At 45.8% G+C, this 26,717-nt stretch overlaps 1 protein-coding gene across 1 annotated transcript in view; it reads left to right on the forward strand.

Moving 5' to 3' along the window:
• The window catches only part of ryr2b (ryanodine receptor 2b (cardiac)), a gene marked incomplete at both ends in the record, with an annotated part of 396,550 nt that overhangs the window by 60,988 nt on the left and 308,845 nt on the right, over nucleotides 1-26,717 (forward strand). Inside the window, 2 exon segments of the mRNA XM_084321996.1 lie at nucleotides 9,553-9,794; nucleotides 10,469-10,661. Coding sequence (XP_084178122.1) covers nucleotides 9,553-9,794; nucleotides 10,469-10,661 — 435 coding nt within the window.

The raw sequence follows: 26,717 nt of genomic DNA on the forward strand, positions 1-26,717 counted from the left end.
ATATTTATTTATATATATATATTTAATTGTATTTGTATATTCTCTAATATTCCCTGATATCCCTTGTATATTCCTTGTACAATATGCATTGAATATCCATTCTAGCCTACTGAACATCCCATAATAGTCTCCATTCTACTATTGGTCGAGACCTTGGTGCCAGGCTGCCATACCCCTCAGACCCAGTTCAAACGTACCGCTCGACATGTACGAACAAGTCCTAGTTCCGCGTAGGAATTTGGCTACCGCACCACTAATGGGACTATTTGTTCATAGTGCGTATATATACTGCGCTACTAAAGTAGGACTTTTTTTTCAGTCCAGTTTCTTACCCTCCAATAGAGTCACAGACGTAAAGCCTCCCCGCGATGCCACGTGTGGGAGTAAGGCCAAGTTCGGCCTACCATCGGTATTGAGACATCGTGTATATTAATATTTGAATAGTCATATTTGGCACTATATCGTCGAGTTGGACGTAGTCTATTAAGCTAATAATAGTCTGTTAATATATAGTGCTTCGTGCGGTGAGAATACTACCGTAGTCAGTACCCCATCGTTTCGGGCAGAGAACTGGCTGCTTACCCAGGGTGGTTGACCCTATGTGAAGCTGCACCCGAGGAGCCCCAGAGCCGACGAGCGAGTGGACCTGTATACCGGATTATTCTACCGACGACAGCCCGCCTTCCCAGGCACGGATTATGCTTTGGATACTTTGATTATTCTATGGATAAAGACCCCCGACACTACCGTGTGTTGGAACCCCCCCCCCTGGAGAGGACGCAAGGTGAGGAGACGCTCTGCAAGACGAGGTCTCTCCACATCTCTCCCCCGTGGACCGGAGAGAGCCGGCCCACAAAGAGTCCACCTGCTTTCATCTGTGGTCCAAGGATCGCCGGCGCATTGAACGGCACTACAGTGGGTTCTCCTGGGATACCCTTGGCCGGACGAGGCAGCTGGATTCTACCCCCCCCCCCCCCTCCTACTCCTGTCGGCTTACAAGCGACCGGATTAACCCCCTCTAGTGTATCCAGCCTATAATCATTAAAGTATCATTGCTGTTATTCCTTAACTATTCCAGGTCGTATATTTACCACCTGCGCCTTCAGAGATTGGACATTATCTATTGATATACCGACGAATACTCCTTGCCATAAAAGTGCATACTATTTCAATTCATAAATGTAATTAAGTGATTAAGTGTTTATTCTACACACCATCGCTGTGTAGGAAATAAAGACCCGTTTCTAATTCGTACATTTGTGTTGGATCCGTTTCATCTACGTGAGAGTGTTCATGATAATATATTTATGCCGTGTACTGGGTGGCCGAATATTAAGTACAAAGGTAGTGGTAGTAAGTATCATATCTAGTAATACAGTCAGGGAATTGTACCCCTCAGTTACAATTGGTCCTTCGAGCCGGATGGTAATTAGTGTAATATTAATATAGTGTTATTAATATTGAAATGGCCTATGATGAACACTCCACGAAACGATCCTCCTAACCAACGCCCGCAGCGCGAACGACGGCTCCCTCAGTACTTAGAGGCTTACGCTGTCAGTCAACAACCTAGTCTTCTACTAACAGTAAACGCGGTAAAACTAGAAAGTAAAAGTATGTCTAACCCCAATGCCCAGACTACCCCGACCATAGAGGCCCCTACGGGCTCTAATGTAACTGACCAAGTTCACGGTGGGGACCAGTGGGAACCAGACATGACTTCACACCCCGCCAGTACTGAAGAAGTAGTCCCCGATGAGTCCCGGGAGGAATACAACGCTACCGAGAGAGAACTCGGCACGGAAGAAGACGGGGAGAGCACCGTGGAGATAGAGCTCCAAGGCTCCGCAAGGAGTACCCCGAGGGAAGGCTCCCCTATACAACCGCCTTCTCCCAGCGAGGCAGAGAGGACCCTACAGCAGGCATTCCTCGTCAGCCTGAAAGCCTCTACTGAACGCGATAGACTCCAGGGTGAACGCGATCGATTGCAGCTACAGCAACGGAGCGAAGAAGAGCACATACGCCTGGAAATAAGACGCATTCAGATGGAAGAGAATGTGGCCCGAGACCGAGCAGACAGCCAGCGAGCAGCTGCTGGTGCTCTACGGGACGCAGAGCGCGACAGACAGCAAGCGCAACTAATAGAACAGCTGATCAGACGGACAACACCCTCTCCCTCCGCCAGAGGCTCCAGGAACTCGTCTAGACACACCTCCAGGGCGGCATCCCCTAGCCGAGTAAACAACCCTGAACTTGACCAACAGACGAGGTCTATACCCCCCACAGACCACCTCCCCCCACCGGTCCAAGCGAGACCTAGCAACCGGGAAGGAGCAGCATATCCTGTGGAGAGGCTAAACCAGAGACTACAAGCACTGGATGACCTAACTGAAGACGAAGAGGAAGAGGAGGAGAACCGCGCCCGAAGACAGCACAGTACTCTACCGGACCAGGAGGTCCGGTACAGCCCAGGCTATACTCCCGCGGAGCTGCGCTACAGACCCCCGACTCTATACACGGGTGAGCACGACGCACGACCCGCACCGAGGAACAGCACCTGGACAAGCGGGCCATGGTACACTGCCGGTACCAGCCCATACCAAGGAGCGGGAGGAGACTCGCCTAGGAGGCCTCTCCCCCAACGCTCGCCGATGTATCCACAGTCAGCGTCATACATTGGCACGCCTATGGTACCCGACTTCACCCAAGAGAACCGGGCCCAGTATACAGAACTCTGCATGTGTCTGGAGACCATGTTGGTGGATGTATTGGATGAACGCCACAAATACGCCATCCTACTGCAGCACTTAAAGGTGCCCCGCGCACATAATATAGCGCTCGCCTACGCGACTTCCACCACCCCATACACAGCAGCGCTGGTAGCATTGGACCAGAGGTATGGGCGCATATGGGATTACGTGATCCAGGAGATCCGACACATCGACCGCTTACCCCCAGCAATAGACAATCGAGCACTGGACGACCTGTCCATCAGAGTGCAGTCCCTGGTAGGGATGTTGGGAGCGCAAAGAGAGAAGGGGAAGTATGAACTTTACGCCAACTCAAATGTGGAAAGGATCCTGGAGAAGCTGCCGCCCGCTCGTCAGGAGCGCTTTAGGCGGCAGAGGGACCACAGAGACCCGAATGGCCCCGAACCGAACCTCCTCGATCTAGCAGACTTCCTGGCGAGAGAAGTCAGCAGCCTACGGCTAGATACATTCGGACGGAGCACCCCTGGCTCCAGAGAAGGAACCAGACGACTAAATGATGGAAGAAGATCGGTGACTGTGATGCACCAATCGGAGTCAGTACCGAGCAGCAGGAGCCACAGTACCCCCTCCAGAACGGAGAAGTGGAAGATAGTGTGCCCCTACTGTGAGAAAGAACACTGGCTAGCGCAATGTGACTCCTTCCCCAAGCTGAACGCGGAGGAAGCAGGTCAATGGATAAAGTCCAACAAGCGCTGTTTTCGCTGTGCGCGCTCACACATGGCAGCCGAATGCCGCTTAAAGAAAAGGTGCACCAAGTGCGATGGAGCCCATCTGGACATACTTCACGACAGTAACAGACGGCGCCCTTCACCTGCACCATCCAGCCGCAAAGCGAGCGTCATGTACATCGATCCCGCCAGCAGCAGTGGAGCCCGAGTACTCCTAAAAGTAGTGCGTGTGACACTAAGCTACCAGAATAAAGTCCTGGACACTTACGCCGTCCTCGATGACGGGTCAGAGAAGACCCTGCTGCTCGCCTCCGCTGCGGCCCAGCTAGGGCTGCGGGGAAGCGAAACCCAAATGACAATTCGGACAATAAGACGAGATTTGAAGACGATAAAGGGCGAGAATGTCTCATTCTCTATCGCAGCAAGCGGCCAGCCTGAGCGACGGTACCAGATTGCAGACGCTTTCACCAGCCAAGAAATAGGACTGTCGCGGTACACATACCCCGTCGCCAAGCTGATGGAGAAATATGCACATCTGCGCAAGTTACCGATCCCGCTCATAGACAATGCTATGCCGACCCTGTTGATAGGCTCCGACCATGCAGACCTCATTGTCCCGATAGACCGGGTTCATACCGGACCCCGAGGCTGTCCTGCAGCAGTCGAGACCCGTTTGGGATGGACTCTCCAAGGCCCGCTCGCCAAATCTCTCAACCGAAGTACAGCCACTAGATGTCTCCACTCCCGAGTCACAGAGGGAGAAACCGCACTCCTGCAACACGTAGAGCGGCTATGGAGCTTGGAACAAATGCCCTTTAAGAATGGAAAGAAAGACATTCGCTCTAAAGATGACATTTACGCCATTCACCTCCTCGAGACAGGGACCAAGAGAGTCCCGGTCAACGGCGTGTTGAGATACGCCACGCCACTCCTGCGGCGAGAAGGAATGCCTACTTTCCACGCCAAGACAGACGCCATAGAACGGTACCTGCTGAACACGGAGTGGCGCTTAGCCAAGAACCCCGCCCAGGAGAGTGTATACCGCGCTGAGATTGAGAAGCTCATCACAGCGGGACACGTCACAAAGATGGACATTAAAGAGGCTGACCAGACCACTGAATCGTGGTACGTGCCCCACCACAAGGTCCATCACAACGGTAAAGACCGCATAGTATTTAACTGCTGCTACCAGATCGGATCCCAAAATCTGAATAAAGAGTTACTGCCCGGTCCCACACTCGGCCCCTCCCTACTCGGCGTTCTACTCCGCTTCCGCCAGGAAAAGGTGGCCATCAGCGGGGACATTAAAGGAATGTTCCTGCAGGTGAGATTAGTAGAGGCGGACAAGCCCCTGTTACGGTTCCTATGGAGAGAGAAGCCAGGAGATGAGCAACCAGCCATCTACCAATGGGAAGTCCTCCCCTTCGGAACGACGTGCAGCCCCTGCTGTGCGACATTTGCACTACAGAAACATGTAGCAGAGGACCCAGCAGCGGACGGAGAGATCTACACAGCATTTGTCCTCGCCCGCTCGAGAATAGCCCCACGCAAGCAACAATCTATCCCACGTCTAGAGCTCTGCGCAGCCCTAGCCGGAGCGCACCTAGCCACGCTCATCCAACGTGAGCTCACCATACCGGTGTCTAGAACAATCCTGTGGTCAGATTCCACGACGGTACTCGCCTGGATCAAATCGGACTCATGCAAGTACAAAGTCTTCGTGGGAGTCAGAGTCACCGAGATTCAAGACTTAACCGAAGAGTTAACCGGAGAAACAGAGTGGCGCTACGTTGATACAAAACAGAACCCAGCTGACGTCATCACCCGGGGGATGCCCCTGGATGACCTCACCCGTCGCAATGTCTACAGTGACGGCCCCGCATTCCTAAGACTCCCGGAAGGACAGTGGCCCATGCCTATCCCGAGGGAAGCAAGTCCAGAGGAGGTGGAAATTAAGAAGTCTGTGTTCTGTGGATTGAGCACCGTAGCCTCCACCGACCCTAACATAAACGATTGCACGTCCATAGAGAGTGCACAACAAAGAACATTCCTGCGGTACCACCCGGAGTGCAAGTCCCCCGCTGATATGTCAGCGGCTAACTACGAGGAAGCAGAATTGCTTCTACTGCAGCGAGCCCAGAGAGACTCGTTCCCCGATGAATTGGCCTGTCTACAGGGAGGAAAGCCCGTCCCATCCGACAGCAGATTAATTCACCTGGCCCCCGAGAGCGACGCTCACACCCTCATCAGAGTGGGTGGTCGCCTACGCAGAGCCCCCAATCTACCGGATGACATTAAATACCCGATCGTATTGAACAGCCGACACAAGGTCACAGAGCTGATTATAAAGAAATACGATGAGGATGTACATCACGCAGGAGCAGAAAGAGTCTTCGCGGAAATCAGACGTCATTACTGGATCCTACAAGGAAGAGAGGCGGTACGACGCTTCCAACGAACATGTCTAGACTGCCGCAAGTGGCGCGCGCAGCCCAGCATACCAAGGATGGCTGACCTTCCTCCATGTCGCCTCCGAATCGGTGACAAGCCATTCCACTCAACGGGTATGGACTGCTTTGGCCCGCTGCACATAAAGAAAGGAAGAGGAACCGAGAAGCGGTGGGGTATTGTATTCAAATGCATGACCACCAGAGCGATACACATCGAGCTTCTCCCGACCATGAGCACAGACTCATTCCTTATGGCCTTCCGTAGATTCACATCACGGAAAGGAAGACCGTCTACCCTATTGTCCGATCATGGGACAAACTTTAAAGGCGGCGAAAGAGAGCTGAGAGAGAGCTTTCAAGCTATGGGCCCAGAACTTAAGACCCACCTCGCTCCAGCACAGGTTGATTTCCAATTCAACCCCCCAAACGCACCCCACTTCGGTGGCACTTGGGAACGAGAAGTGCGCTCCATAAAGACAGCCCTGTACGCAGTACTTGGGGCCCAGACTGTGGCGGAAGAAGTCCTAATGACAGTCCTCACGGAGATTGAGGGAGTACTTAACTCGAAGCCCCTCGGATATGTCTCCAGTGATGTGGCGGATATCGACCCAGTTACCCCCAACACACTCCTGATGGGGCGGCTAGATCCCACATTACCCCAGACAATGTACCGGCCTGAAGAAGCGAACGGCCGACGAATGTGGAGGTACAGCCAAGTATTAGCCGACAAGTTTTGGAACAGTTTCCTACTGCACTACCTACCGTCTCTACAGACCCGCCAGAAGTGGGTAAAGGAGAGAGACAATTTGACAGAAGGAACAGTCGTCATGATTATTGATCAATCACTGCCCAGAGCTATGTGGCCGGCCGGCCGCGTAAGCAAAGTGATCACCGGTGCCGACGGCAAGGTCCGAGCAGCTGAAGTGCTCGTCCAGGGTCGCACTTACACCCGTCCCGTGGCGAGGCTCATAGAACTGCCTCGACTCCCAGACACAATCGATGATGACCATGACCCTACAACCCTATGACTTTGTGAAGTTGACTGACCCCTACAGCAAACCCTTATGTGTAAATAGACAACGCGATTAATCTGTCTCCGTTTAACTGATTAGGTCTGGGACCTATTCAGGGGGTGGCTGTTGTGAAGGGCCAGATTAAACCGAATATATATATTTATTTATATATATATATTTAATTGTATTTGTATATTCTCTAATATTCCCTGATATCCCTTGTATATTCCTTGTACAATATGCATTGAATATCCATTCTAGCCTACTGAACATCCCATAATAGTCTCCATTCTACTATTGGTCGAGACCTTGGTGCCAGGCTGCCATACCCCTCAGACCCAGTTCAAACGTACCGCTCGACATGTACGAACAAGTCCTAGTTCCGCGTAGGAATTTGGCTACCGCACCACTAATGGGACTATTTGTTCATAGTGCGTATATATACTGCGCTACTAAAGTAGGACTTTTTTTTCAGTCCAGTTTCTTACCCTCCAATAGAGTCACAGACGTAAAGCCTCCCCGCGATGCCACGTGTGGGAGTAAGGCCAAGTTCGGCCTACCATCGGTATTGAGACATCGTGTATATTAATATTTGAATAGTCATATTTGGCACTATATCGTCGAGTTGGACGTAGTCTATTAAGCTAATAATAGTCTGTTAATATATAGTGCTTCGTGCGGTGAGAATACTACCGTAGTCAGTACCCCATCGTTTCGGGCAGAGAACTGGCTGCTTACCCAGGGTGGTTGACCCTATGTGAAGCTGCACCCGAGGAGCCCCAGAGCCGACGAGCGAGTGGACCTGTATACCGGATTATTCTACCGACGACAGCCCGCCTTCCCAGGCACGGATTATGCTTTGGATACTTTGATTATTCTATGGATAAAGACCCCCGACACTACCGTGTGTTGGAACCCCCCCCCCTGGAGAGGACGCAAGGTGAGGAGACGCTCTGCAAGACGAGGTCTCTCCACATCTCTCCCCCGTGGACCGGAGAGAGCCGGCCCACAAAGAGTCCACCTGCTTTCATCTGTGGTCCAAGGATCGCCGGCGCATTGAACGGCACTACAGTGGGTTCTCCTGGGATACCCTTGGCCGGACGAGGCAGCTGGATTCTACCCCCCCCCCCCCCTCCTACTCCTGTCGGCTTACAAGCGACCGGATTAACCCCCTCTAGTGTATCCAGCCTATAATCATTAAAGTATCATTGCTGTTATTCCTTAACTATTCCAGGTCGTATATTTACCACCTGCGCCTTCAGAGATTGGACATTATCTATTGATATACCGACGAATACTCCTTGCCATAAAAGTGCATACTATTTCAATTCATAAATGTAATTAAGTGATTAAGTGTTTATTCTACACACCATCGCAGTGTAGGAAATAAAGACCTGTTTCTAATTCGTACATTTGTGTTGGATCCGTTTCATCTACGTGAGAGTGTTCATGATAATATATTTATGCCGTGTACTGGGTGGCAGAATATTAAGTACAAAGGTAGTGGTAGTAAGTATCATATCTAGTAATACAGTCAGGGAATTGTACCCCTCAGTTACATCTACATTATATCTACAAGATATCTACATTATATCTACATCATATCTACATTATATCTACAATATATCTACACCTTTTCTCAGACATTTCTTTACTTAGCATTTACTTCTTTCTCTTAGCATTGTCTTATTGCTACCGAACTTCTGCAAATGTTTTGTTTGTGTGTGTGTGTGTGTGTGTGTGTGTGCGTGTGTGTGTGTGTGTGTGTGTGTGTGTGTGTGTGTGTGTGTGTGTGTGTGTGTGTGTGTGTTTGTGCACAGTGGTGTTTTGGTTGTGTTGTCTTTACTCTGGATGTTGTCCATAATGATGTCTGTTGTCACGTGAGATTCTCACTCAACAAACCCCTTCAACTGCCTGCATGTTGCCTTTCATATTGAAGCTGCAGATCACATGTTTCATGCAAAATAAATAATTGAAAAAGAAAAGATGAGGCTTTGTGTCCAGATGCTGTGTGTCAGCCATGTCCTCTTCTCCCCCACAGCCTCTTGTTTCTGCTCCTCTCATACTACCTGTCCTGTCGTCCCTCTACTCCTTGTTCCCCCCTGCCTCGCGCTCTGCTCCTCTCATACTCCTACCTCTCCTGTCGTCCCTCTACTCCGTGTTCCCCCTGCCTTGCTCTGCTCCTCTCATACACCTACATTTCCTCCCTCCACTCGTCCTCCCTCCTGCTTTCCTGCCACATTGTGTCTGGCAAGTCATACGAGTCACAGTCTGTTCCTAGACTTTTCTCTGGTGCTGCTGTCAAAGTCGGTTTCTGCTCGTTTTATGGCGATGCCCAAGTGCACTTGATTGGATTTGAAGGTTTTGATTTCATATAAAATGTGTCCTCATAGGGAATTCTTGTTATGATGCAGTTGCCAATAATTCTGTCGGTCTCAACATTTTAATGAAACAAAAAATGTGGTAGACTTCCTGAGATAGAAACTCTGAATGGCATACAATACCATGCTATAAAAACACATAGCAAAGCCTGTCTTTCATGAGACAGCTACCATGAATGCTTAAAAAGACTATTGAAAATGACCCTCCTCTCCCCTCTCCTCTCCTCTGCTCTCCTCCCAACCATATCCCAACCAATCATGCACCAAAGCATGAGACCCAACGTCTTCCTTGCTATGGGGGATGACTCTGCCCAGTACAGGAGATGGTACTATGAGCTGGTGGTGGACCATGTCGAGACGTTCCTCACGGCCGAGCCCACCCACCTGCGTGTGGGCTGGGCCTGCACAGAGGGCTACCGGCCGTGGCTGGCTGGGGGAGAGGGCTGGGGGGCTCACGGTGTGGGAGATGACCTCTACTCCTATGGCTTTGATGGGCTCCACCTCTGGTCAGGTGAGGAGTGGGTGGAAGAGACTGATGTGATGGTTATTTTACATGGGAATTTGGTGGGCAATTATGCAAGCATGCAATGAATAATTTGCATTACCTGTTATAAAGCAATTATACCATCTAGGATTATCCACTGATTTATTAATGCAGGACACCATTATATCCTGTTTTTATACATTTAAAAAAAAAAACGACCCTGGGTAAATAAAGGTTAAACAATGTAGAGACACACATTCCTGTCTGTATTCAGACTTGTATTGTATTGCTGTATAAAAATAAGTTATGCCCAGTAAGAAGAACCATAACTTAGCTTTAAGAGAAATACCACTAAATCTAAGAAAACACACTGTATGCTTCCTACAGTAGTTGTGAATGGTTATTAATACAAAGCTAACTTGTCCAAAGGCACTGGGATGATTATGTTGAAAACAGAGATTCCCTGGCATTTTCCATTTAATAGTATACAATTGACCATTATTCACACGCCGGCCATTTTGCTTGTATGTCATGCTCAGGTTGGGATTCTGGAAAGAAATGGCCAGTGTGTAAATTATCGTAAAAGAAATCCCAACCGGAGTATTCCTGGAAAGGAATCCCAACCTGAACAAAAATGGCCAGAGCGTCAACATGGTCAATGTCAGGCGGCCATAATGTAGACCTGCTCCTGTGCTGTTCAGGGTGCGTGGGCCGCAGGGTGAGCTCCCCCTTCCCCCACCTGCTGAGAGAGGAGGACGTGGTCAGCTGCTGCCTCGACCTCACCGCCCCCTGCGTCTCCTTCCGGGTTAACGGCCTGCCTGTCCAGGGCATGCTGGAGAACTTCAACACCGACGGAGTCCTTCACCCCGTGGTCAGCTTCTCCGCGGGGGTCAAGTCAGTGTTGAATCAGAGTATTTCTTTTTTTCCCTACAAGTATGACTATTGGCTGCCCTCTACTTTTTCCCGTACATCCAATATTCTAGAACAGCAAAAGCAAATCCAAGGCACTCTTCCAAAGGTTAAAAAAAGCTTTAATAAAAGGCTAGTTCAGGCGGCGGCTGGGTGGCATAGCGGAGAATGCGCTCGTCACCAATGCAACAGACTCCGGTATCGAATCCCAGTCTCAGCATTGCCTTCGGCTTGGGCCGGCCGTCGTACTGGCTCATTTGGACTGAGTCAGCGGGTGGAAGTCGATGGGTGGGGATTGGATGTTGTGGACAGCGACCCCTACAGGTCGGTTGGGAGACGCCTGCACAGTAGAGACAGGAAATGGCGGGGGTAGTGTGAGCCTCCCATGCGTTACACCTCGCCAATGAGAGTCCGCGCTGGCAGGCGAAAAGATGCGACAGGCTGCCTCCTCGTGTGCCGGAGGGAACACGTGATGCAAGTCTTCTATCCTCTCTACAACCGACCAGTGGGGGGCATAGTCGAGCAACGTTCAAGACAGGGGAGGGGAGAATTGGATACATGAAATTGGGATGGGAGAAAAATAGAAAATTAAGGATAAAAAGTGGATACAAAATAAATAAATGGCTAGTTCATGACAGAACCAACATGTTTTGGCCTCACACGGCCTTCCTCCAGGCATTCCAATGATTGCCTTGTTTTTATTGTTGGCTTGTTTTTATTGTTCTATCATGAACTAGCCTTTTTTGGAAGATTGCCTTGGATCCACCTTTTCTGTCTTTGATGCATTTCCCTCTCCCTGGACCAAAGAGCACCTTCATACAGCTGTGCTTCACCAGCATTTGAACTCCAAAGCTCTCCTCTATTTCTGCTATCCATTATTCTATATTCAAAATGCATACAGTATGTATGCAAAATACATCCATGTATAAAGCAGATTATCACAGATCATTTGTAGCAGCATTTGACTGGAATGCGGTTCTACTAGGGGTGGCGATTCTTTTTGCATTTAATAAGATTTTTTTTTTTTTTCCTGATTCGACACAAGTATCTATAATTTGGATCTAATAAGACACATGTATCTGTTTTTGCATCTAATTCAATTCAAACCTTTATTTATTCTCGAAAGGACAATTGAGGTCACCCTAATTTTCAATGTTGTTTAGACTTACAGACATTTCAATGCATAAATGTTTTACAATATAATAATAATAAATATGAATAACTATTTAGCACTTCACACATGGACCGCAGTCCAGAGTGCCCCACAGCAATTAGTATAAAATGAACATAGGCTTAAAATCAGCACACAGTTGACAGAATAAAAACAATGCATAAATTGCAGACATAAGAATAGGTATAAAAGACAATAAAAGTAGTGCAATGTAAATGTGCAGACATAAGAACTGGCATACAATAAGACAGGAATGCCACCCCCGCGGGCCGCACCATCTCCCCCGGTCCCGGCGACCTTGCTACCACGAGGAAATTAGCGAATCCCATGACCCCACCCCCAAACTCCACGGCGGAATGACACGTCACACGCCCCAGGACCTGCAGCCATGCCAAAGGAGCCACGACTCCAAACACTCAAGCAGAGAGATACAACAGCGGCCAAATGAGAAGACATGCAGCACCACGGACGGTGCGAGACGACACGGGACACCCTGAAACACAGCAGAAGCCGCAGTGAGCCCCCCACGCAAGGAATCCTCAAAACGCCAGCGAACCAAGGGAGCCCATAGATGAAAACCAACCAAAATCCATCAAAGCACACGCAAGAGACCAGCACCCAACTCCAGGAAAGGCCCAGCCGAAGCCATAGGCGCCATAGGCACCATATGCTCCAACCAAACCCCCCCCCCAGACCGCCCCAGAGTCAAACACCAGCCTCCCGCACCAGTTCCCACCACTGAACTCCCCCAACCCACCGACATCCCGTCACCCCCCACATGAAGAACTCACCACAACCCCCACAGCAACACAAAGCATCCCAAAGGTCCCAGTGCCATCCCAGACCACCCACAATAATGACTGTTGAAGACTAGGCAAGTCCTTATATTTCACCTCTGTAGGCAGGGAAATGGTAGCCTTGGTTTTACTAGAATTGACTGCTTTTGTTGGGTCTGAGTATGAACTTCAAGGTCAAGGTCAAGTTTATTAGTATGTCCCAAACTGGGCAATTCATGTTACAGCAGATAAATAGGAGCTCCAAAAAAACACAGCAAACAAACATACATAACAAGAAGAACACAGACAGACATGTACAGTACATGGTCGCAGGATCAGATCATGACAACAGTCAAACAACGACAACCATCCCCCCACCCACCCACCTCAAAGCCGCCCTCTCCTGCCTCCTCCATTGATGGCACGAATGGAGGTAGGTATAAATTAACTCGTGATTAAATCTAAATAATAGCTTGATTTAGCATTATTGACAGATGGTGTACATTTGTTTCTAATCTGTCTAAAAGATAACCAATGAGTCCAGGCTCTATTCATAGCAATGATAGCTCAGGTGTAAACCAAGGCGTTGACCTATCCTTCACTCTGAATTTCTTGAATGGTGTGTGTTTATCAATGATTGATAGGAGAGTTTTAATGTAAAGAAATCTAAGGCCAAATCTACATCCGGAATTTCAGAAGTATTTGAGATACTATTGAGTAATCTGCGGTTCTCAAACTATGGGTCATGACCCAAATTGGGGTCGCGGGTAGGTGACAGTGCATTGGCAAAAAAATTAATAAAAATCAAGCGAAAATCCGCCAGCCCAACTCAGATCGAGTTTTCCACCTGGCCGCTCTGTGTATTTGCCATGTCCCGCCCCTGCATCAACGGAGGCACAGTATTTCAATACACATCTCATACATCCTGCGTAGGTATAATCACTGAGGCCACATCTGGTCTTTTGTGAGTCAGAGGAGCACAAAGTACAGTGACGTGCATGCACGAGCGTGCGTGACAGCCCTGCGCAGATATATCGTCTGGTCTTTTGTGAGTCACCAACTTTGCTATGCACACTCTGCAAGACGAACCAAGCTGAGAAGGCCATGGTCGTTTTTCTTGACATCCATGCCCAGAAAGATACCATCATCACAGCCGGCTGTAAAATATTCAAACTCATGTTCCATGGGAAACCACCCAAAGGCTTGGGGGACTTGAGATTTGAAATGTTCAGCAAGCAGGCTGCAGCAGGGAAAATCAGCCCTGAGAAACTGCCCCCGACTACAGCAGCAGCAGCAGCACAACATTCTCTCCGGGCATATCTCCAACCCAGAGACTGGCTTCTACTACAAAGTCCATCACTGGATGTTGTGGACTATGGCTGGAAACTGGGAGAAGAAGGCTATGCACCAGTCCCTACCACAGACCCCATTGTCCCAGACTATCTCCTGAAATTCATCAGCTGCAACTGTGAGGGAGACTGCAGTATACACAGGTGCTGCTGTAAAAAACAGGGGGTCAAGTGCATATCTGCTTGTGGCAAGTGTAAAGGAGAGTACCATAACAACCAGACAGACGAGAAAAGGAGTGGGGAAGATGGGGAGTTGGCTTATTAAAAAAAACTGAAACCATGTATCAATAATGCACATTTCTATGTAATGTTACATTTCTCTTGGAATAAAGTAAAAATATATGTTCTTATGGATTTTTTTTTGCTTTTTACTAAAAAAACGAATGGTTGGAATAGATTCAGTGCCCTGAAAAACCCTAGTTAGACACCTCACAAGTTAATATTTGATTTTTCATATTTTTCACCCAAGCCCTCTGGGTATACCAATATTTTATGGCCAGGGAGCCAATTTTACTCAAAAAACTAATGGTTGGAATATATTCAGCACCCCTGAAAACCCCTAGTTAGTCACCCCACACATTAATATTTGATTTGTATTTTTTTCATATTTTTCGCCCCAAGCCCCCTGGGCTCCTTAACTTTGATTGGCTCTCCAGAATTTCCCCAGAGGATTTGGGTTTGAATCAATTCAGAGGTGTTAGTAGACACCTATAGGAACACTTTGGTGAAGAAAGCTATTGGTAATAAATGTTTTCACAGATGGTCCAAACATCTTGCTAAAATCCCCTAACTATAAGCACAGTCCATACACACTAGGCAAAGTCCATACACACTAGGCAAAGTCCACACACACCAGGCAAAGTCCACACACACCAGGCAAAGTCCATACACACTAGGCAAAGTCCATACACACTAGGCAAAGTCCATACACACTAGGCAAAGTCCATACACACTAGGCAAAGTCCATACACACTAGGCAAAGTCCATACACACTAGGCAAAGTCCATACACACTAGGCAAAGTCCACACACACTATAGGCAAAGTCCATACACACTAGTCAGAATCCATACACACTAGGCAAATACCATACACAAAGTCCATAGTCTCACCTAAACGTATAAGGTTCATCAAATCATCAATCAGCCCAACAATAGTTGTATTTGAATCATCATTATGAGGGTCAATGAGGGATCTCCTTCCTGCTTCTTGTGTGTTGTTGTTGTTGTGGTTGTTGTGGTTGTTGTTGTTGTTGTTGGCCACCAAACCCTCAGTCTTGCTCTGTTGTTATTTGTCATTATCTTCAGCAATAGTTACAGTTTTCTCAGTCGCTTTGGTGCATTTCTCACATCACTATTTATATTTGCACAACAGTTAGTGCATTTCTCAAAACAATTAGTACAAACTGCAAAACCCAGTTGATAACCTGCAAAAGCGTGCCACTTGCTCAAAATGGATAGTTCCTTCTTCAAAAGCAAGTATTCATGTCAATGAAAGTGTCAGTGTCATCTAAATGAAAAGTCCTGACACCATTGTTTATGAACAAGATAGTCAAATGGCGTTGTCATGTTTTCATTATGACGGATCACTCTGTAAGTGTTTTCCAATGCAAAAAAGTCAGATCTTGGTGACACTACCTGGAAATGCTCAAGGCAGCACTATCCACTATTTGCACAGCCATTGAAATCTACAGTTACACATTACTGTACACACTGTAATATTCCATCCTTGTTGGTCTGGGACATCAATGGTTGCTCTCTGTCCAATGTGATTTCTTCCACGCCTTCTAGCTTTTGCCAGATTGAAACCAGCCTCATCAACGTATATGAATGTGTGCAGCAGTTCCCTGGTACACGCTTTAGCCCAGAAGAGAGAGAGAGAAAAACTATAAACTTTTCCTGTGTAACATAATGCATTTTGGACAACATAGTGTACAGTATGAACTGTCATGTAAGTGTACTGCATGGCACTACACAAAGTAACCAGTTTACAGCACTGCACATTAGAGTATGCATAGAACACATAAATGTTTTACCTGTGCATACTGGTGCCGGATCTCCTTCACTCTGTCGCTGTTCCGGTCAAATGGCACATTGTACTACAATTGTTTCATGCACATTTAATTTCCCCTGAGCACTTTGTCAATTGTAGGTATTGAAACGGATTAAATATTCCCAAAGATATTGTCATCCTCTATAACAGCACTTTGTATCTCTCTCAACCTTATGGCATTGTTTGCAATCACCATTCCACAAATGGCTTCCTCTTGTTGTGGAGTAAAAAGGGGCCCTCTTCCACCTCTGCAAGGTTGTCTTGCAATCCTATGTGGTGCAGAGTAAAATTACAGTAATGTACAGCAAACATGAGATATACTGCTTTACAGTAACCCATATTACAGTACTGTAGTGTACAATAACAGTGCTTTCCACTTGTAAAATGCTGCAGTACAGTACCATACTGTAAATATGGCAAATCTTTACTGTAACACTACTTTACACTACAATACAGTAAATCTGTGTTGCAGTAAAGCTGTCTAAATGTAAAATGTAAAAAGTGACAAGTTCTTGTCCCACTGCAAGCTTCATGTATGACACAATGGCAGTAGTGCAGTGCAGATTGTTTAGTGCTGAATTACTGTCCAGTATACACACCTGCTCTCCCAACGAAATGTTTGAATACAGTAATTTGTGGTTCTCTCAACATTTGGCTGCACCCTTCGACCAGCCTCAGCCATTGTGAGGCCGTGATTGACAACATGGTCCAGAATTGACAGATTTTGACAACTAGTTCAAAATGTTTGTATGTAATGACTCAAGCAATGAAATGAGGACTATTAGTTTTATAGGGAATGACTATTCAGCAGTCATAAGTACAGTTAATTTTGACTGACATGACATAAGCAAATGATAATGTTATAATACAGCAGAGAATTGTATGAAAGCAATTGATGCATGTCCAAAAGCATTTGCAATTTGTTCGGAGGTATGAGAAACTGCTACTATGATGTGCACAAATGACTAAATGTTGTGGAGGTTGAACTAACAGTTATGAGAACTTTAATTCTGATCAGAGAAATGCACCAAAGCAATTGTAAAATAATGGGTAAAGGTATTTCTATCACAATAAATTTGTCTTTCTATGTACCATCACATATCTTAACTCATTCAGCGGCAGTCACGAGAAAAGTCGGGTTAACTCGCCAACCGTTCAGCGCCAATCACGAGAAAACTCTGGTTTTAATCGTTATTTCTTTTATTAGCTATATCCATACATTTTTCATCCATCCAGCCTGATGTTATCATTGGGAATGGGGATGGGTCTGAGCTCGCAAAAGGGCAAATACCGCCCCCTACGCCTTCCAGCTGGTATTGCACTCCATTAGAAATGGTGTAGTTTCTTTTCTGGACGATCTGAGCCGGCAGGACTAGCATTTACAACGATACATATGCGATGCTGCCCCCCCCCCCCCCCCCTTCATATGCAATGCCGGACAATGTGGGACGGACCTCCACGAGCAGTATTTGGAATGGCGATCAGATAATTGGATTAATTTTTTTGCATTACATCAGAGACCAGGTAAGGACTCTATACTGTATATCCAATCTTGCATTGGTCTGATATTTCTTTCTACCGCGATCGAAGCTGTGTGTGTGGACTGTGTGTGTGCTTTTTACCGTTGGCTGCGGTGGGGGGGGCGAGCGCCCCGCTACGAGGGCCATTTCATGTATGCACGAGGAGATATAATAATGATAATTTCAGGAAGATTCGATAATCAGGCGAAAAATGACAACGTGATACGTGTATTCCACTAAAACGCTATTATCGCGTCTTTTCCTGGGATTACTAAGAATCACCAAAACTACTCATATTCAAAACGGTATAAAACGAAAATGTACCGATGAAAAATCTATCTGTTTTGTGCATGTTGACTGGAAGCAACTCACTGACAATCGAATACACTGAACCCAGAATACTTTGACCTGATGACCTGTGGGACCTAATGTGCATGCAAGGCTATATCGGCCTCCGGCCACAGGCCAGTGAGAGGAGCAAACTAGACTACCATATAGGACCAGGCCTGTCTGATCATCATTATTACCAGTGGCTCGCTAAATTTGGAACCCACATAGTATTTAAGCCATGATGTGTTTGTCATTCTGGAGCCTTGTGGTCTCCAGGACTGTTCCTCGTTCTCTGTGTTCCTGTCAATAAAGACCATCGATTGACTTCACATTTGTTTCCTGAGTTTCTGTCAAGTTGGCTCACCATATCAATCCAAAGAACTAGTATGAGTTGAAATGGAAATGTTTGCATTATTGAATTGCATTGTATTGAATCGCATGGTATTGCATGATGGAGGCAGGACTGAATAGAATCATATTGATCTGTTGACGGCTTGAAATGTATCTAGACACATCGCAAGGTTGATTGAACGTTGAGATGCGCATCAGATCGATCTCAGAGTGTGAGGCGCACACACCTACGTTTTACCTGTACTCACACCATGTCTTAGTCATAAGCTCACTATCAGGATACACAGTTTCTTATTAATCTCTTTCCTGTCCCACTCTCTGACACCCAGGGTTCGCTTCCTGTTTGGAGGGAATCACGGAGAGCTCCGCTTCCTGCCCCCGCCCGGCTTCACCGCCTGCTCCGAGGCTCTGCTGCCCAAAGTCCAGCTGCAGGTGGAGCCGTGTCACACGTACACCCTGGAGCAGGCAGACGGGAAGCTCGAGCTCACAGGGGCCTCCATACCCCTCCGACCAGCCACCTTCACTCCCACTCCTGTAGACATCGGCAAGGTACGGTCCAAGCTGACAGACAGAAACGACATCATTCGATTTTGTAATGATTTTTTTTTGGGTATATACTTGAATTTATATGAAATTGAATCCTATATTTTAATATTGAATCATAATGGCTCCTTATCCATATAGCCAAATGCAGACAGTGTTGTCAATCCTGTGCCTAGTTCTCTAGCAGCTGAAGAACGACTGATTGTGTCTAACCAATGTGCCTCCCTAGGTGGCGTTGCCGCAACAACTAGAGCATATCAGAGAGAGAATGGCTGAGAATCTCCACGAACTCTGGGTCATGGACAAGATCGATCTGGGCTGGACATATGGACCTGTAAGCACAGAGCAAGAATTTTTATCTTCATGATAGACTTTATTTAAAACTATATTACTGATCTAACATATGAACACTGAAAGAAATACTGAGCTTAGCAAGTGAAATTGTCCCTTGATTTTAGAGTTATCAAGCATATTGTTAAATATTTAGTAATATAGTAATATAATTTGTATAGCACCCAGGTGTCTGTAGTGAACAAGGCTATTTGCACCCAGGCACACATTAGATACTGTATGAATCACAGCTTGTTGGGCTATATACACACACTACAGATGCAGCACTCAAAAATCGAACCAATTCTGCTGCTTGTGTGCTGCTTGTGTGCTGCTTGTGTGCCACTTAAGTCTAGAACTTAATTTTCGGGGGCTGGTGGCTGGGTCTAAACGTGAACAACGGGAGGGTACTTAACTTAAGTGCTTCCCCAGGGAGGGGGTCGGGGGCTACTGCCCTCAGACCCCCAAGATAATTTGTATATGGGCAGTCTGACTTGGGGTACTGACCATATATTAGTGTTGCAATGCATGATAAGTAAACAGTGAAAAAAGCGAAGGAATCGGATGGAGCTGGGGCGTTTGGGACGAATACAAATTTAAGATGAAAATCTCCCCAGCCTGTGGGAGGCAGTGGAGGTGTGAAATTTGGCCCGGTCCAGAACAATAGGAGTCACAAAATCACAGCAGGAGAGGCAGGAGAGGAGCAGGAGATGAGCAGGAGAGGAGCAGGAGATGAGCAGGAGAGGAGCAGCAGATGAGCAGGAGAGGTTTGATTTTTGAGTGCTGCATCTGTATATATTTTGTTTTGTTTTATTTTTGTGTAGGTATTTATTGAATGTCTTTCTTTGGTGTTAACTACATTCCCTTGACCCTTCCCTTCCCGGCGTTTGTTTTGGACTTTGGAAAGCTGAATAGCTGCTGTGTGACTATTCTCACCGCATGCAAATAGACACTCCTTTTAGATAATTAAAGAAATGTCGTGATTTTCTTGATATAATGAATGTTTCTTGATTCTAGGTAATTTTTCTTGTTTTATGATTGTTTCCTGAAACAAGTGATACTGTGAAACTAATTACATTTCTTGAAACTCCCAAAAATGTCTTGCCAGCGAAGCAAGAAAATGTATATTCCCAAATAAGTTTGAAATAAAATCACCTACTGGGGTGGTCCAGCATTCAGCATCAGCATTCCATTCTACAGGTTAGAGATGAGGTTAAGAAGCAGGATCCTTGTATGATGGAGTTCTCCAAGCTGCCAGAACTGGAGAGGAACCACAAGTTCCACATGTCCCAGGACACTCTGAGGTGAGCGCCATCACTTGCATCACCTCCATCACCTCCATCACATCCATCACCTCCATCAGCTCCATCACCTCCATCAGCTCCATCACCTCCATCAGCTCCATCAGCTCCATCACCTCCATCACCTCCATCACTTCCATCACCTCCATCACCTCCATCACTTCCATCACCTCCATCACCTCCATCACTTCCATCACCTCCATCACCTCCATCACCTCCATCACCTCCATCACCTCCATCACCCAGGCCAGTTCCATGGTCATGGATGAAACCTAGATTCCCTTCATTTGATGAATTTCTTCATTTGAATTGCATTTTTTTTTTTTATTAATTGCTTCATTGTTTAAAAAACATGTCCACTATTCCGAGACGCAGGTTAACCCTAGACCAAGAATCTAAGCCTCGGACCTATCAGTCCAATCAATCCAATCAGTAGGCCTATCTGTGCAACTGGCTGTTGAACTAAATGGGTGTTTTACACACAGAGACTATGAGAAATGTTTTCTATGGCCAATAATGACACTGTTTAATTGTATTCACTGAAGGACCGTCCTTGCTCTTGGTTTCCACATTGGAATGGCTGATGACCATGCGGATGAGGGAGTGAGATACACAAGGCTGTCTGCCAAGTATGTAACATTTCAGACACATTTCAGTTGACAGTGACAGTTGGTTAGATATGTTGTTTTGAGCCTTTGTTAATATTCCATTAAGATCCGTTTTGAAAACAGAGGATGTCCATCTGACCATCTCATTCATAATAACTGATGACAAATAAAATCCGGGCGACTTTGAAACATGTAATGAATACCAGCCCTGAACACAGACACAGTAATAATGGCTCTCTCATTTCCTTGCTATAGATATGACTTGGCCGGTGGCTACAGACCGGCTCCAGTGGACATGAGCCAGGTGGTCCTCAGCCCAGGCCTGGAGGCAGTGGTGGACCTCCTGGCTGAGAATGAGCACAATGTGTGGGCCAGGGAGCGCATACGTCTGGGGTGGACCTATGGTGGTCAACAGGTATGGCCTGTGGTCTGCACATTACCCTACCAACTGGATTCAGGACTAAATGCACTGGGAAGATTGGTCCTCATTCTCGAACGGACTTACATAAAATTGACCAAGGATTGATTGATTGATTGATTGCAAATTTTATTAACAGATTGCAGAATGGGTACAATACAGTACGGCTCAATACACACAATTGTTAAGGGGATGCAGACCAGAGAAAGACTTTCGTCTTGTTTACATCATCCCCCATTTTCAATTCATCATCATAACATATATGACATACATGACATACAGATAGACAGTACTGCTACATCTATACATTTATGACATACCAGATTTACAAATACAGTACTGTTTGTGATACAAGTGAGGAGGTTGGGTAGGTGGGGGGGGGGGGGGGTGGGTAGGTGGGGTGGGGTGGGGGGGGGGAAACTGTACATTGGAGGTGGTTGGGTGGGTGGGGTGGGGGTGTGGGGGCGGGGTTGTTGGGTAGGCGGGGGGCGGGAACTGTACATTAGAATATCGACGAAACCTTACTTGGTCCCAAGAAGAGGGTCTTGTGTATTATTGGGTTAGGACATTTACTGTACATTGGAGGGGGTTGGGTTTCGAATTGCAGTCTCCCGTAGGTGCTCTTTGAGAGTGGTTTTGAAAGTGGGTAGTGATTCACATTCCTTTACAGCTTTGGGTAGGGCGTTCCACATTGATGTGGCATAATTGCGAAACGTGTTTAGTCCCTTGTTTGGACCGAATCTGGGTTTAACATGATTTGTGGATCGAGCTCCCTCTGGTGTTGTGGTCGTGGTATTCACTGACCTTTGGGAAGTATTTTGACGTACATGGGTACCTTAGTCGTGTAGTGTTTCTTGTAGACCAGGCCCATTGCAAGTTGCTGTACTCTGCCGTCTACTCTAAGCCATCCTAGGTAGTCAAAGTGGGCAGGGTTGAGGTGGGTTCTAGGAGTAAGGTCAAGTAGTAGTCTGACCAGTTTGTTTTGTGATGTTTGTAATCTTGTTTTTAGCGCCTTTGAGGTGCTTTGGTACCATGAGGTGCAAGCATAGTCGTAGTACCCTTGAATGAGTGGTCCTGCCAGAGTCTTCAATGTATTCTTGTTTAACAGAGAGGAGATCCGGTACAAGAATCTAGTTCGTTGGTTGACTTTTTTGATTACATTGGATGCCATTTTGTCACAGGAAAGATTTGCCTCTAGGATGGAACCTAGGTATGTAATTTCATCTTTCCTCGTGACAATATTGTCACCCACTGTAACTGAGAAGTCGTCGGTCTTGCTGAGTTTGTTATTTGATCCGAAGAGAATGGACTCTGTTTTACCGAGGTGTAATGATAGTTTGTTATCAGCGAGCCAGGTGCAGATTCTCCCGAGTTCTGAGCTGAGGGTTTTTTCAACATGTAACTTGTTCTTGTCAGAGACCAGCAGGGCTGAGTCGTCCGTGAACAAGAACAAGTTGCAGTCACAAGCTGACGACATGTCATTTGCATGAATTATTAACAGTAGCGGTCCTAGTATGCTTCCTTGTGGAACACCACAGCTCACTGTGAGGGGGGGGGGGGTAGAGTACCATTTACCTCCACCACCCGCATTTCATTGTATACTTGTATGCCGTGACAATTAAAACTCTTGACTTGACTTGACTTGACATCTGTTCTCTCCCCTCAAGGTAGGATTGCATCCAGCTCACTGATAGACTATCAAAACCAATTGCTTTTAGCTTGTCAATCAGAATGGAGTGATTGACAGTGTCGAATGCCTTTTGTAGGTCCAGCATGACCATGCCACAGTATTTGCCCGCATCCACCTCTTGTTTGATGTGGTCATTCAAATAGAGAAGGCATGTGTCAGTGGAGTGGGATGTTCTGAAGCCAGATTGGAATTCGTAGATTCGATTTTTTTTCCGCTAGGTACTTTTCGACCTGTTCGTAGAAATATTTTTCCATGACTTTCGAGATGGAGGTAAGAATAGAAACAGGGCAGTAGTTGCCTGGGTCTAATTTGCTGCCCTTTTTGTGCAGGGGGGTCGCTCTCGCAATTTTGAAGTCCTTGGATTCCCTTCGTAACTCGATCTACTTACTTATTTGGCATTCTCGAACAGCTTGGTATTGTAAATTTGTTGTAGGATTTACATAGGATTTACGTACTAAAAAAGGCAGTTGTAAATCGGACAGACCGGTGTGCGCCCGTGGTTTCATTACATTTACATTTAGTCATTTAGCTGACGCTTTTATCCAAATCAAGTTTTGTTTGACAAGTCAGCAGGAAGGGCACAACTCTTTCAGCTGAGTAACAATGGGTCTCATTCTCCAATATTTTCCAAAGACTTCTCTTAGGGCAACCATCTTGGAACCGACTGAGAGAGAATCGATGACAAGTTCACTCTGATTCCCCAACGCGTGGGGAAGATGTCTTAAGTGGCTCAAACAATCACAGCTGGGACGCCGCATTGAGGAATGTCACCATTCTGAAACGTGAACGTCCCCGTCCAGGTCATTTGCATTACAAACCACACCTCAGAAGCTCCTTAGAAGGCAGCCAATAGGGCAGTGTGCAAATGGAATTGCAAAAAGTCAATAGTTTGACACACCTGTCCAGCTCATTAGAATGCAACTGATGATGCAGCCGTGTGAAAATGGTGGCCGATATGCGGAAGCGCTTTGCGACCGATCAAAATAAGATTAGATGAATGTATTGTCATCATATATAATACAGCTTGTGGTGCACCTGCCGCAGCGCACGCGTGCACACACACCAGTGTTTCCCCTACCATTGCCTTCCCCCCCTGAAAAAATTATAATAAAAAGAAAATGATTATACGTTGCTTTAATCACTAACGTTGGCGAGCTAGCTAACTTATATAAAAACGAACTGCGTAGTTGATATAAGTTGATATATGAACTGGATAGTTCATATAAGCCATTCTCCCTTTCTGTGTGTGTGTGTGTGTGTGCGCGCATGCCCATCCCAACTCTGGTCTTTGGACAGTTTGATATTTACTGAGGATGGCCAGATAATGTTGATATTTAAACTTAAAAAATTATTATACAGAGAGAAGCTTCAGCAAGTACAAAATGGTGCTGACCGACAAAAGAGAATCCCTCACTGAGGAAAACACAATGGTGATGTCAGCCAGAGATGGGGAGACGCATGAACCTTTAAAGGACATCTCTTTGAAATAAATTACATTTTTTTTTTGTATTTTATTTTTTTATTCTTTTTTAAAACAAACATATAAACAAACATGACAACACACGATAAGATATACAAGCATTAATTGTCAGGGCACATCCAATGAGATCACATTTTGGTTAGTTGTTTTATATAAGATATACCCATAATAAATTACATTTTACAGTTTTTTTCTGATTTCTTTTAAACAAATTATTATTTTGTATTATTTAACTATTTAATTATTATTTCGTTATTGCACTGCACTGGCAGTTGAACTGCATTGAACTGAACTGAATTGGAAAAAAGAAACCTCATAACTGAACTGGCACTGAACATTGAACTACACTGGCACTGTTTGCAGATGTACTGTTATTAAAGTTAGTTAAAAACATGATTTTGTATTGTTTTTTTTGGTTAAATCCAAAGGAAAAAAATATAAATTCAGAGAAATCCGAAAACAGGAAAATTAAAAACTGAGAAATCCGAAAACAAGAAAAGATTAAACGGAATTCATAGGGCCCTAGTTAAGGTGAGTGAGTGTTGTATGTGCCTCCCTGTATTGTAAATATAGTTCATATGTGTGTTGTCACTACTGTATGTATAATTGTAAATAAGTTAATTTATGTGTTGTAATAAACCTAATTTATGTGCAATCGTTTCATTTCAGCTCAGTGTAGAGAAATGCACCGATACTAACAACCGCCTTACTGCGCGCGTCTATGACGACACTGTTGACACCACGTATCCGTGACACGTGCGCCCAGTGATAACACTAGTAGTTTTGGGGGGCCTACCACCCCCCCTGAAAAAGATTCTAGGGGAAACACTGCACACACACACACACACACACGCACACACACACACACACACACACACACACACACACACGCACACACACACACACACACACACACACACACACACACACACACACACACACACACACACACACACACACACACACACACACACACACACACACACACACACACACACACACACACACACACACACACACACACACACACACACACACACACACACACGCTGCAGTACTGTATAGCCTACGTGCGTAATGAATTAACACAGTATAGGCTTATATTATTCGAATGACTTGTTTTATTAGTTTTATTAGGAGAGCAGATACTGCACTGCCCGCCCCGTAGTACAGTCCACCATGCAGTCCGCTCATGGTACGCCCGACTCTGGCGGCCTTAATATGTGTACTGTACTTACTGTACATATAGGGCAGAGCATATATATAGTATCTACTAAATCCTAATTAAACAAGTAATTAGAATAATATAAGCCTAATGTTCATTCATTAGACATGTAGGCTGTGTGTGTGTGTGTGTGTGGCGCACACAACACGACTTATGGAATATTAATGCAGTCTATTTCCACACGATTAGCTTTAGTTCTTATTTATTTATCCACTGTCATTTGCAGTGTTGGTGTAGTAGGCTACATAGTGTATTTCAATATCTGTTTAATTGATTAATGATATATTTGAAGGAATGCAGGTTATAGCTATATCAAACAAATGTCTGTCCCATTGTACCAATCAATGGGATATATTGCATGTTGGCTATAACCTGCATTCTTTCAAATGTATAATTAATCAATAAAACAGATATGTAACAAATAAGAATTACAAATTCCACAGAAGGCATTAAATAATTATTATTTTCAATCATTTCACAATAATTGCATAATTGTGTTTGAATATCGGAGTAATTAAAGTAATTATACATTAGTCCAAAATAGCTGGTTCAGATATGGTTAATCCAGCTGCCCTGTGATCAGATGAATCCATATTATGAATTTTTCCGACATCAAATGCGTAATTTTTTTTCTTACAAATATTGTCATATTTATTGAAATTATGATTAAGTAATTAATTCCAAGGAGGCCTGTAGGGTTGACATGAAGGAATCACTATGATTCCTCCCAAATAAAGCTATTAAGAACACGGAGCACACAGTCTGTCAAGTTAATTGTGCTCCTCAGCACTCGTAAATCCTGCTCTCAGCCACGGCTGAATCCAATTTTAGGGACGTTTGGGGAATCTCTCTACCGGCCCTAATATGTCTCAAATCGGCCTGAGATCAAATTTCTTGTT

This window comes from Notolepis coatsorum, assembly GCF_963971535.1.
Source record: "Notolepis coatsorum genome assembly, chromosome: 9".
In the NCBI taxonomy this organism is placed as follows: Eukaryota; Metazoa; Chordata; class Actinopteri; order Aulopiformes; family Paralepididae; genus Notolepis; species Notolepis coatsorum.